General features: G+C 37.4%; 1 protein-coding gene across 1 annotated transcript in view; it reads right to left on the reverse strand.

Moving 5' to 3' along the window:
- The window catches only part of DNAH12 (dynein axonemal heavy chain 12), a 275,242-nt gene that overhangs the window by 217,962 nt on the left and 44,993 nt on the right, over window positions 1-12,287 (reverse strand). Inside the window, 1 exon segment of the mRNA XM_028518986.2 lies at window positions 12,123-12,133. Within this exon segment, the coding sequence (XP_028374787.1) occupies window positions 12,123-12,133 (11 nt within the window).

Genomic DNA, 12,287 nt, shown 5'->3' on the forward strand with positions numbered 1-12,287 from the left:
AAATACAGATTCAAAGGCAAATTGAAGAGTTTGGTTTAAGGTATGTATAATAGAGACTAAAGATGCCAGCAAGGTAGGTGGGAGCTGAATCCACTTAGTGTGCACCTAACCGGGACACCTAGCTGATCTTCTGGAGAATAGAGTGCACAGCCAATGGAATCCCAGCTTTTATGAAGTTTGGAAGCCAAAACTGTAGAGGTAGTTGAAAAACAGACAGTAAGGAGATTGCATTGGGACAGTAAGGTCCCTGGGACCTGGGCAGAGACCAAGTCAAGGGATGTTCAAGGAGCTCACAGACAACTACAAGGAATTGAATGAGAACTACAACAGTATGAAAAAGGAAAAAGAAACTATAAACAAGAACCAAGAAGCGGGAGAAAACTGTACTTGAACAATGATTGAAATTAAAAAAAAAAAAAAAAAGAAAAAAAAAAAGAACCAAGAAGCAATGAAGAATACAATTGCTGAAATAAAAAAAAAAAAACACTAGAAGGAATTACAAGCATGCTGGACAAAGCAGAGGACCAAATTAGTAAGATGGAAGACAATGTAGAAAGAAACACCCAGGTAGAGCGGCTACATGAAAACAGACTAAAAAAAATATGAAGATACCTTAAGGGAACTGAAAGACAATATGAAACACAACAAAATTTGAATCATAGGAATACCAGAAGGAAAAGAAAAGAGCAAGGGATAGAAACCCTGTTTGAAAAAAATAATGACAGAAAGCATTCTGAACCTGAAGAGGGAAAAAACCATGCAAGTTCAGGAAGCACAGATGGTCCCAATCAAGATGAACCCAAGTCGGACTACTCCAAGACACATCATAATTGAAATGCCAACTTTCAAAGACAAAGAAAGAATCTTAAAGGCAGCAAGGGAGAAACAGGAAGTAACATACAAGGGAGGCCCGATAAGGTTAGCAGCTGATTTCTCACAAGACACACTTCAGGCCAAGAGAAAATGGCAAAAATATATTCCAAGTAATGGAAAGCAAAGGCCTGTAACCAAGAGTACTCTACCCAGCAAGGCTCTCAATTACAATGGAAGGTGATATAAGGACTTTCCCAGATAAAAGAGAACTGAAAGAATACACCTCCACCAAACCAGCACTGCAAGATACACTAAGGAGACTGCTATAAGGAGAGGAAGGAAAAGAGTGAGAGACAGGGGATCACAAACAACAGGGGAAATGAATAAGTACCTAATAATAATAACCTCAAATGTAAATGGATCAAATGTTCTAATTAAAAGACATAAGGTAGCTGTGAACGGATAAGAAAACATGACCCACACATATGCTGCCTACAAGAGACCCACCTCAGAACAAAAGACCTACACAGACTAATGTGACGGGTTGGAAAAAATTTTCCAAGCAAATGGACAGGGAAAAAGCAGGGTACCAATTGTCATATTAGACAAAATAAACTTCAAAACAAAGGCCATAAAAAGAGACCCAGAAGGTCACTTCATAATACTCTAGGAAAGAATCCATCAAGAAGACATAAACATTATAAGCATATATACACCCAACAGAGGAGCACCCAAATATATAAGAAAAATTTTAGAGGACTTCAAAAAAGATATTGCCAGAAGCACAATTATAGTAGGGGATTTTAACACCTCACTGTCAAAAACGAATAGATCTTCTGAACAAAATATTAACAAAGATATTGTGGCATTGGACAACGTCCTAGATAAAATAGACTTAACTGATAGATATAGAGCCTTTCATCCCAAAGAAGCAAAATACACATTCTTGTCAAATGCACATGCAACATTTTCAAAGATAGACCACATGAGAGGATGCAAAACCAACATCAACAAATTCAAGACAATTGAAATCATATCAAGTATTTTCCTGGACCACAAGGGACTGAAACCAGAAACCAGAAACCTCAAGGAAAAAACTCAAAAACATTCACATTCATGGAGATTGAATGGCATGCTATTAAACAATGAATGAATTAAGAATGAGATCAAGGAAGAAATCAAAAAGTCTCTGGAAACAAATGAAAATGAACTCACAACAATCCAAAACATATGGGAAACAGTAAAGGCAGTCCTGAGAGGGAAGTTCATAGCCATACAGGCCTACCTAGAAAACATAGAAACGTTTCAAATAGACAACCTAACCTTACCTCTACAAAAACTGGGGAACAACAGCAAAGCCCAGAGCAAGTAGAAGGCAGGAAATAACCTAGATCAGAGCAGAATTAAATGACATAGACACTAAAAGCACAATTCTAAGGATCAATAAATCCAGGAGCTGGTTCTTTGAAAAAATAAACAAAATCAACAAACCTTTAAGCAGACTCATCAAGAAAAAAAGAGGGAGGACCCAAATAAACACAATCAAAAATGAAAGAGGAGAGATTGCAACTGATACCACAGAAATATAAAGGATTGTAAGAAATTACTATGAAAAATGATTGCCAAGAAATTTGAAAACCTAGGTGAAATGGACAAATTTCTAGAAAAATATAATCTTCCAAAACTGAATGAAGAAGCAGAAAGCCTGAACAGACCAATAAGAGCTGACAAAATCAAAGCAGTAATCAAAAAATTCCTGACACACAAAAGCCCTGGACCAGATGGTTTCACAGGAGAATTCTGCAAAGCATTTAAGGAAGAGCTAACCCCTATCCTTCACAGACTATTCCAAAAAATCCAAGAAGAAGGAAGACTCCCAAACTCTTTTTATAAAGCCAGCATCATCCTAATCCCAAAACAAGATAAAGACACAAAAAAGAAAGAAAACTGCAGGCCAATATCACTGATGAACACAGACACTAAAATCCTCAACAAAATATTGGCAAACTGCATCCAACAATACATTAAAAAAGTCATACACCATGACCAAGTGGGATTCATTCCAGGGATGCAAGGAAGGTACACTATTTGAAAATCAATAAACATATTATATCACACAAACAAAAGCAAAGACAAAAATCACATGATCATATCAATAGATGCAGAAAAAACATTTGACAAGGACAGCCATTTGTGATTAAAACACTCAGCAAAGTTGGAATAGAGGAAGCACTCCCTTCACATAATAAAGGCCATATAGGAGAGACCTACAGCCAACATCATACTCAATGGGCAAAAATTAAAAGCTTTCCCACTAAGATCAGGAACAAGACAAGGATGTTCACTTTCACAGCTTCCATTCAACATAGTAAAGTAAGTCCTAGCCACAGAATTCAGACAAGAAAAAGAAATAAAACGCATCCAAATCGGAAAGGAGGAAGCAAAATTGTCATTGTTTGCAGATGACATAATAGTGTACAAGGAAATCCAATAGACCCCACCAAAAAAACTACTTGACTTAATAAATGACTTTGACAAAACAGCGGATACAAAGTCACTATTCAGAAATTGAAGGCATTTTTGTACACCAACAATGAAATATCAGAAACAGAAATCAGGAAAAATAACTCTTTTAATAGAGCAACAAGAAAAATAAAGTAAGTACCTAGGAATAAACCTAATAACCAAGGAGGTAAAAGACCTGTACTCAGAAAACTACACAACACTGAAAAAAGAAATTAAGGAAGACACAAACAAATGGAGGTAGGTACCATGTTCATGGATCAGAAGAATTAACATCATCAAAATGTCCATACTACCCAAATCCATTTATAGATTCAATGCTTTCCCTATTAAAGTCCAACGACATATTTCACAGATATAGAACAAACATTTTAAAAATTTATATGGAACCATAAATGACTCCAAATAGCTGTAATAATGTTTAGAAAGAACAACTAAGTAGAAGGGATCACAATGCCTGATATCAAACTGTATTACAAGGTCACTGTAACCAAAACAGCATGATTCTGACATAAGAAAAGACACATAGACCAATGGAACAGAATAGAGAGCCCAGTAATAAGCCCAAGTCTCTATGATCAACTAATGTTTGACAAAGGGGACAGAGGCATAAAAAGGAGTAAAAATGGCCTCTTTAACAAATGGCGTTGGGAGAGCTGGACAGCTACATGCAAAAAAAAAGAAGAAAGAAAGAAAGAAAGAAGAAAGAAAGAAAGAAAGAAAGGAAGGAAGGAAGGAAGGAAGGAAGGAAGGAAGGAAGGAAGGAAGGAAGGAAGGAAGGAAGGAAGGAAGGAAGGAAGGAAGGAGGGAAGGAAGAAAGAAAGAAAGAAACTCGATCACCAACACCATACACAAAAACAAATTCAAGATGGATAAAAGACTTAAATATGTCATTATACCATAAAAGTTCTAGAGGAGAACATAGGCAGGAAAATCTCAGATATTCCACACAACAATATTTTCACCTATATGTCTCCTGGAGCAAGAGACATAAAAGAAAGAATAAAGAAATGGGATCTCATTAAATAAAAAGCTTCTACATAGCTAAAGAAAACATTAGCAAAATGAAATGGGAAACAATCATATGGAAAAATATATCTGCCAATGATACTTCAGACAAGGATTTGATCTCCAAAATATGTAAAGAACTCACATGACTCCCTCCAGGAAGAAAAACAACCCAATTTAAAAAATGGGCAAAACACCTGAACAGACACTTCTCCAAGGAGGACATACAGTGGGTCCAAAGACATATGAAAAGATGCCCAGCATCCCTAGCCATCAGAGAGATGCAAATTAAAACCACAATAAGATACCACTTCACACTGGTGAGAATGGCCATCATAAACAAGTCAACAAACAAGTGTTGGGGAGGATGTGGAGAAAAGGGATCCCTACTGCACTTTTAGTGGGAATGCAGACTGGTGCAGCCACTGTGGAAAACAGTATTGAATTCCCTCAAAAACTAAAAATGGAACTGACTTTTGACCTGCTAATTCCACTGCTGGGGTTATACCCTAAGAACCCTGAAACACTAACCCATAAGAACCTATGCACCCCAATGTTCAAAGCAGCGTTGTTTACAATAGCCAAGTGCTGGAAACAGCCTCAGTGCCCATCAGTAAATGAGTGGATCAAAAAACTGTGGTACATTTACATGATGGAATACTATGCAGCAGAAAGAAAGAAGGAGCTCCTACCTTTTGCAACAGCATGGATAGATCTGGAGAGCATTTGCTAAGTGAAATAAGCCAGATGGTGAGGGACAAATACCATATAATCTCACCTATAAGTGGAACCTAATCAACAAAACAAATGAGCAAGCAAAATATAACCAGAGACAGTGAAATTAAGAACAAATGGACAGTAACCAGAAAGGAGGTGGGAGGGGATAAAGGGGGAGAAAGTGAGAGGGTTTTTTATGAACATGTATGAAAGTCACATGCACAAAACCAAAGTGGGGTAAGATCGAGTGTGGGAGGTGGGGATGGCTGCAGTGGGGGGAGTGGGTGGGGGGGAATGGAGACAACTGTACTTGAACAACAATAAAAAAATGTGAAAAAAAGAAAATGAGAAAGGGATCTAAATAGACATTTCTCCAAAGTGGACATACAGATGGTCAAAAGACATATAAAAAGATGTTCAATGTCACTAATCAGAGAAATGCAAATTAAATTCACAATTAAATATCACTTCACACATGTTAGAATGGCTATCATCAATAAATCCACAAATGACAAGAGTTGATGATGAAGTGGGAAAAAGGGAGCTCCCATGAGTGATTGGTGCAACCACCATGGAAAGCAGTATGGAGTTTCCTCAAAAATTTTTTTTAAAATTGAGTTGAATCTATAGATAACTCTGAGTAGCATGGATATTTTAATGATGTTAATTCTTCCTATCCATGAACACAGTATATGCTTTTACTTATTTGTATCTTCTTCAATTTCTTCAGTATCATATAGTTTACCACGTACAGGTATTTTACATCCTTGGTTAGGTTTATTCTTAGGTGTTTTATTCTTTTTGAGGGCAATTGTGAATGGGATTGTTTTCTTAATTTCTTTTTCTGTTAGTTCTTTTTAAAATATAATTTATTGATTTTGTTATTATGGTTTCCCTTTCTTTTCTCCCCTCTATTCTCCTCCAGCCTCATACCCCCATCCTACCAGCGTTCCCCACCCTCCATGTAGTTCATGTCCATGGGTCATACATACAAGTTCTTTGGCTTCTCCATTTCCCATACTATTCTTAACCTACCCCTCCCTATTTTGTACCTGCCATTTATGTTTCTTATTCTCTGTACCTTTTCCTCCATTCTCCCCACACCACGCCCTCTCCCTGCTGATAATTCTCCATGTGATCTCCAATTCTGTGATTATGTTCCTATTCTAGTTGTTTGCTTACTTTGTTTTTGTTTTTATTTTTTTAGGTTCAGTCGTTGATAGTTGTGAGTTTGTAACTGTCTCCTTCTCTCTTGCTGCTTTTAAGATTCTCTCCTTCCCTTTAATCTTACCTAATGTGCCTTGGTGTGTGTTTGGTGTGTGCTTCCTTGGTGGGTTCAACTTCTTTGGGACTCTCTGAGCTTCCTGGATGTTTATTTCCTTTGCCAGATTGAAGAAGTTCTACATCATTATTTGGTCAAGTAATTGTTTATTGACCATTGTTTGACCATTATTTGGAATTTGCATTGTTTAAAGTTGTCTTGGAGGTTCCTAAGCCTCTCTTTGGGGTTGTTAGTTTGTTTGTTTTTTTGAATTCCTGTTTCTTCACTGAGTTCTGATTGAATGTTTACTTCTTCCTTCTGTTCCAAATCATTGGTTTGAGCCCCAGTTTCCTTCCCTTCACTGTTAGTTCCCTGTATATTTTGCTTACTTTCATTTAGCATAGCCTTCACTTCTCCTCTGTTTTGCGACCATACTCAATCATTTCTGTGAGCACCCTGATTACTGGTGTTTTGAACCCTGTATCTGATAGGTTGCCCACCTCTTCAATGCTTAGTTGTATTTTTGGAGTTTTGATCTGTTCCTTAATTTGGCCCATATTTTTTTTTTGTCTTGGTGCACCAGTTACATTCTAGGGGGCAGAGCCTTAGGTATTCACCAGGGTGGGGCAACACACATTGTTGTGTTGTGGTGCCGTGTGTGGGGGAGGGTTCTAAAAGGGAACAATCAGCTTGCTGGACTATCAGTGGGCTTTCAGTCAGTTCCCCTGCTTCCCGCAATCAAATTGGGCCCTTTTGGTGCTGATTACCAAGAGTGTGGGCTTGTGTTCATTCTATGGCCCTGTGCATATTTCCAACAAACTCTCCTGTGAGGCTGGGAGTTTCTCCTGGCACCACAAATCTCACAGATTTTTATAGCCCGAGGTTTGAGGCTCTATTTCCCCATGCTGGAACCCTGGGTTGCATGGTCTGTCTTGCTCCCCAGTTGTTCCTCCCGTTTATCTGCACACAAATGTGGGACTGCCCAGTCTGCTAGCCACCACCTCACCCACCCAGTCTTCCAGCAGCTGCCTTGCTGCATGTCCTCTCCTCCTTGGATGCCCAACTCCACCCCTCCTACCAGTCTGAATGAATGCTTCTTCCTCAACTCCTTGGTTGTTGGATTTCAATACAGTTCAATTTTCTAGCACCTATGGTTGGTTTTTGTTTTTTAATTTGTTGTTGTCCTTCTTTTACTTGTGTGAGGAGGCAAAGTGTATCTACCTACATCCTCATCACTTTCTATTAGTTCTTTATTGGCATAGTGAAATGCAACTGATTTCTGGATATTAATTATGTATCCTGCTACTTTGCTGAATTCATTTATCCATTCTAGTAGCTTCCTGGTGGAATCTTTGGGGTTCTCTACTTACAGTATAATGTCATCTGCAAATAAGGACAGTTTTACTTCTTCCTTTCCAATTTGGATGCCTTTTACTTCTTCTTCTTGTCTCATTACTGTGGCTAGGACTTCTAGTACTATGTTGAATAAGAGGTGAAAGTGGACATCCCGTCTTGTTCCCCATCTTAATGGGAATGCTTGTAGTTTTTGCCCACTGAGTATGATGCTGGCAGTGGGTTTGTCATATATGGTCTTTATTATGTTTAGGTATGTTCCCTCAATTCCCACTTTGCCAAGAGTATTGAACATAAATCATTGCTGAATTTTATCAAATGCTTTTTCTATATCTATTGATATGATCATGTGCTTTTATCCTTCATTTGTTTATGTGGTGAATCACATTTATTGATTTGGAAATGTTTGTACCAATATTGCATTCCCAGAATAAACCCCACTTGATCATGGTGTATGAACTTTTTGATGCATTGCTGTATTTGGTTTGCTAATGTGTTGTTGAGGATTTTAGCATGTATGTTCATCAAGCATATTGGCCTGTAATTTTCTTTCTTTGTACTGCCTTCATCTGGTTTTGGGTTTTTTAAGTATATTTTATTGATTATGCTATTACACTTTTCCCATTTTCTCCCTTTATCCCCTCTCTACCCTGCAACCCCCAATCCTCCAGCATTCCCCCCATCTTTAGTTCATGTCCATGGGTTGTACATGTAAGGGTTGTTCTCTGTTTCCAATACCATTTATCTATCCCCATCTATTTTATGCCTATAAAGTATGCTTCTTCTTCCCTGTACCTTCCCCATCATTCCTCCTTTCCCCCTTCCCACTGAAACCATTCTATGTGATGTCTATTTATCTGATTCTGTTCCTGTTCCAGTTGTTCGCTTAGTTTTTGTTTTCAATGTTTTTCTTTTCTTTAGGTTCATTTGTTGATCATTGTGTTTCTTGTCATTTTACTGTTCATATTTTTTATCTTTTTCTTACAAAAGTCCCTTTAACATTTCATATAATAAGGGCTTAGTGAAGATGAACTCCTTTAACTCGACCTTATCTGGGAAGCACTTTATCTGTCCTTCCATTCTAAATGAAAGCTTTGCTAGATAGAGCAATCTTGGATGTAGGTCCTTGCCTTTCATGCCTTCAAATACTTCTTTCCATCCCCTTCTTGCCTGCAAGGCTTCTTTTGAGAAATCAGCTGGTAGTCTAATGGGCACACCTTTGTAGGTAACTGTCTCCTTTTCGGATTCTATCTTTATCTTTAATCTTGGGTAACATAATGATGATATGCCTTGGTGTGTTCCTCTTTGGATCCAACTTCTTTGGGACTGTCTGGGATTCCTGGATTTCCTAGAAGTCTATTTCCTTTGCCAGATTGGGGAAGTTTTCCTTCATTATTTGTTCAAATAAGTTTTCAATATCTTGGTCTTCCTGTTTTCCTTCTGGCACCCCTATAATTCAGATATTGGAACATTTCAGGTTGTCCCAGAGATTCCTAAATCTTTTTCACTTTTTTGAATTCTTGTTTCTTCATTCTGTTGGATGTTTATTTCTTCCTTTTGTTCCAAATTGTTGCTTTGAGTCCTGGTTTCCTTGCTGTCACTGTTGGTTCCCTGAATATTTTGCTTTATTTCATTTTTGGTATCTTTCACTTTTTTTTTTTTTGAACAAGTTCAATCAGTTCTGTGAGAATTTTGATTACCAGGGCTTTAAATTCTTCATCAGATAGGTTGGCTATCTCCTCATCACACAGTTCTCTTTCTGAAGTTTTACTCTGTTCTTTCATTTAGGCCATATTTCTTTTGTCTCAGAGCACCTGCTAAACTGTAAGGGGGCAGGGCCTGAGGTATTCACCTCAGGGCTGGGCAGGCCACCTTTCTGTGCTGCAATGCTGCCTGTGGGGGAGGGGCCAGAGAGGAAACAATGAAGCTCACTTGCTTATCTCTAGCCCACTTCCAAGGAATTCTCCTGTGAGACTGGGAGTTTCTCCCACCACAGCAACCACCATAGTCCACAGTCAACTCTGCATCTCAGTTTCACCTTCAGCCAGCCCCATCCACACAGTCTGCTGCCTCACCAAAGTTCTTTCAGCCAGCCTACCTGTGCCATGGGTTTTTATTGGTCTGGTTGTTCTAGTTGACTTCTTCTTTAATTTCTTGGCCGTTGGAGTTCCATGCAGTGTGATTTTCTGACGCTTCCGGTTGTTTATTGATTTTAGATTGGTTGTTATGCTCCTTTTGGTTGTGCAAGGAAGCGACAGTTTTTCTACCTATGCCTCCATCTTGGCTGGAACTCCTCTTTATCTGGTTTTGAATTAGGAACATGCTAGTCTTGTAATATGATTTTGGGAGCCTTTCTTTCTCTTGAATTTTATCAATTTGTTTGAGGAGAGGTGTTACTTCTTTCAGAATGTTTAGTAAAATTCATCTCTGAAGCCATCTGTTCCAGGGATTTTGTTTGTTGGGAGTTTTTGATTACTGCTTCAATTTCATTAGGTATAATCTTCTACTTAGATTATCTGATTCTTCCTGATTTATTTCTGGAAGATTTTATGTTTCTAAGAATTTATCCATTTCATCCAGGTTGTCCAGTTTGCTGGTATAAAATTGATAATAATATTTTCTTACAATCCTTTGTATTTTTTTGTGTTGTTATTTCTCCTCTTTAATTTCTGATTTTATTTCTCTGGGTCCTTTTTTTCTTGATGAGTCTAGTTAAAGGTTTGACAATCCTTTTTATCTTTTCAAATAACCATGTCTTGGATTCTTTGATCTTTTGTATCATTTTTTTACTCTATTTCATTTATTTCTTCTCTGGGTTTACTATTTCCTTCCTTCTACTTACTTTGGACTTTGTTGTTGTTTTTTTCAAGTTCCTTTAACTGTGAATTTAGATTGTTTGTTTGAGCTTTTCCTTTCTTTCTTTCTTTCTTTCTTTCTTTCTTTTTTTTTTTTTGAGACAGGCCTGTAGTGCTACGAATTTCCATCTTCAAGATTGCTTTCCCATTGTCCCACACATTTTGGACTGCTGTATTCTCATTTTCATTTATTTTAAAGTATCTTTTGATTTCTCTCTTGATTTTGTTGTTTTGACCCATTCATTGGTTAATAACATGTTATTGAGCTTCCATGTCTTTGTGTATTTTTGGGTGTTCTTCTTGTGGTTGATTTTCTGGTTTCATAGCATTGTTGTCAGAGAAGATTCTTGATATGACTTCAATTCTTAAATTTATTGAGATTTGTTTCATGTACTAGCATGGGGTCTATCCTAGAATTGTTCCATGTGCCCTTGAGAAGTATGTATATTCTTTTATTAGGTCAAGCAGTTTTTGGTGGAGTCTATAGGATTTCCTTTATTTCTTATAAATCCTATAGACTCTACCAAAAAACTGCTTGACCTAATAAATGAATTTGGCAAAACAGTGGGATACAAAGTCAATATCCAGAAATCTAGGTATTTCTGTACACCAACAATGAAACAGCAGAAGCAGAAATCAAAAAAAAAATCCCATTTTGAAATAGCAAAACGAAAAATAAAATACCTAGGAATAAACCTAACCAAAGAGGTAAAAGACCTGTACTCAGAAAACTACATAACACTGAGGAAAGAAATCAAGGAAGACACAAATAAATGGAAACATATACCGTGTTCATGGATTGGAAGAATTAATATCATCAAATGTCCATACTACCCAAAGCAATTTACACATGCAGTGCAATACCTATTAAAGTACCAGTGGCTTATTTCACAGACATAGAACAAACACTTCAAAAACTTATATGGAACCATAAATGACCCTGAATAGCTGCTGCAATTTTGAGAAAGAAGAGTGAAGTAGGAGGGATCACGAGACCTGACACTAAATTATACTACAAGGCCACTGTAATCAAAACAGCCTGGTGCTGGCATAAAAACAGGCACATGGACCAATGGAACAGAACAGAGAGCCCAGAAATAAACCCAAGTCTCTATGGTCAATTAATATTTGACAAAGGAGGCAGCAAAATAAAATGAAATAAAAATAGCCTCTTCAACAAATGGTGTTGAGAGAACTGGACAGCTACGTGCAAAAAAATGAATCTCGAGCACCAACTTACACCTTATACAAAAATAATTCAAGGTGGATAAAAGACTTAAATATAAACCATGACACCATTAAAGTCCTAGAAGAGAATGTAGGTAGGAAAATCTCAGATATTTCATGCAGAAACTTTTTATGGACATGTCCCCTAGAGCAAGGGACATAAAGGAAAGAATAAACAAATGGGACCTCATCAAAAGCTTTTGCACAGCTAAAGAAAACAGTATTAAAATCAAAAGAGAACCAAGTGTATGGGAAAACATATTGCCAATGATATCTCAGACAAGGGTTTAATCTCCAAAATATATAAAGAACTTACACGACTCCACTCTAAGACAAGGAATCCAATTTTAAAATGGGCAAAGGACTTGAACAGACACTTCTCCAAGGAGGACATACAGAAGATCCAAAGACACATGAAACGATGTTCAATATCGCTAGCTATCAGAGAGATGCAATTAAAACCACAATGAGATACCAATTCACACCAGTCAGAATAGCCATCATAAACAAAGCAACAAACAACAAGAGTT

Source organism: Phyllostomus discolor, chromosome 7 (genome assembly GCF_004126475.2).
Source record: "Phyllostomus discolor isolate MPI-MPIP mPhyDis1 chromosome 7, mPhyDis1.pri.v3, whole genome shotgun sequence".
Taxonomy (NCBI): Eukaryota; Metazoa; Chordata; class Mammalia; order Chiroptera; family Phyllostomidae; genus Phyllostomus; species Phyllostomus discolor.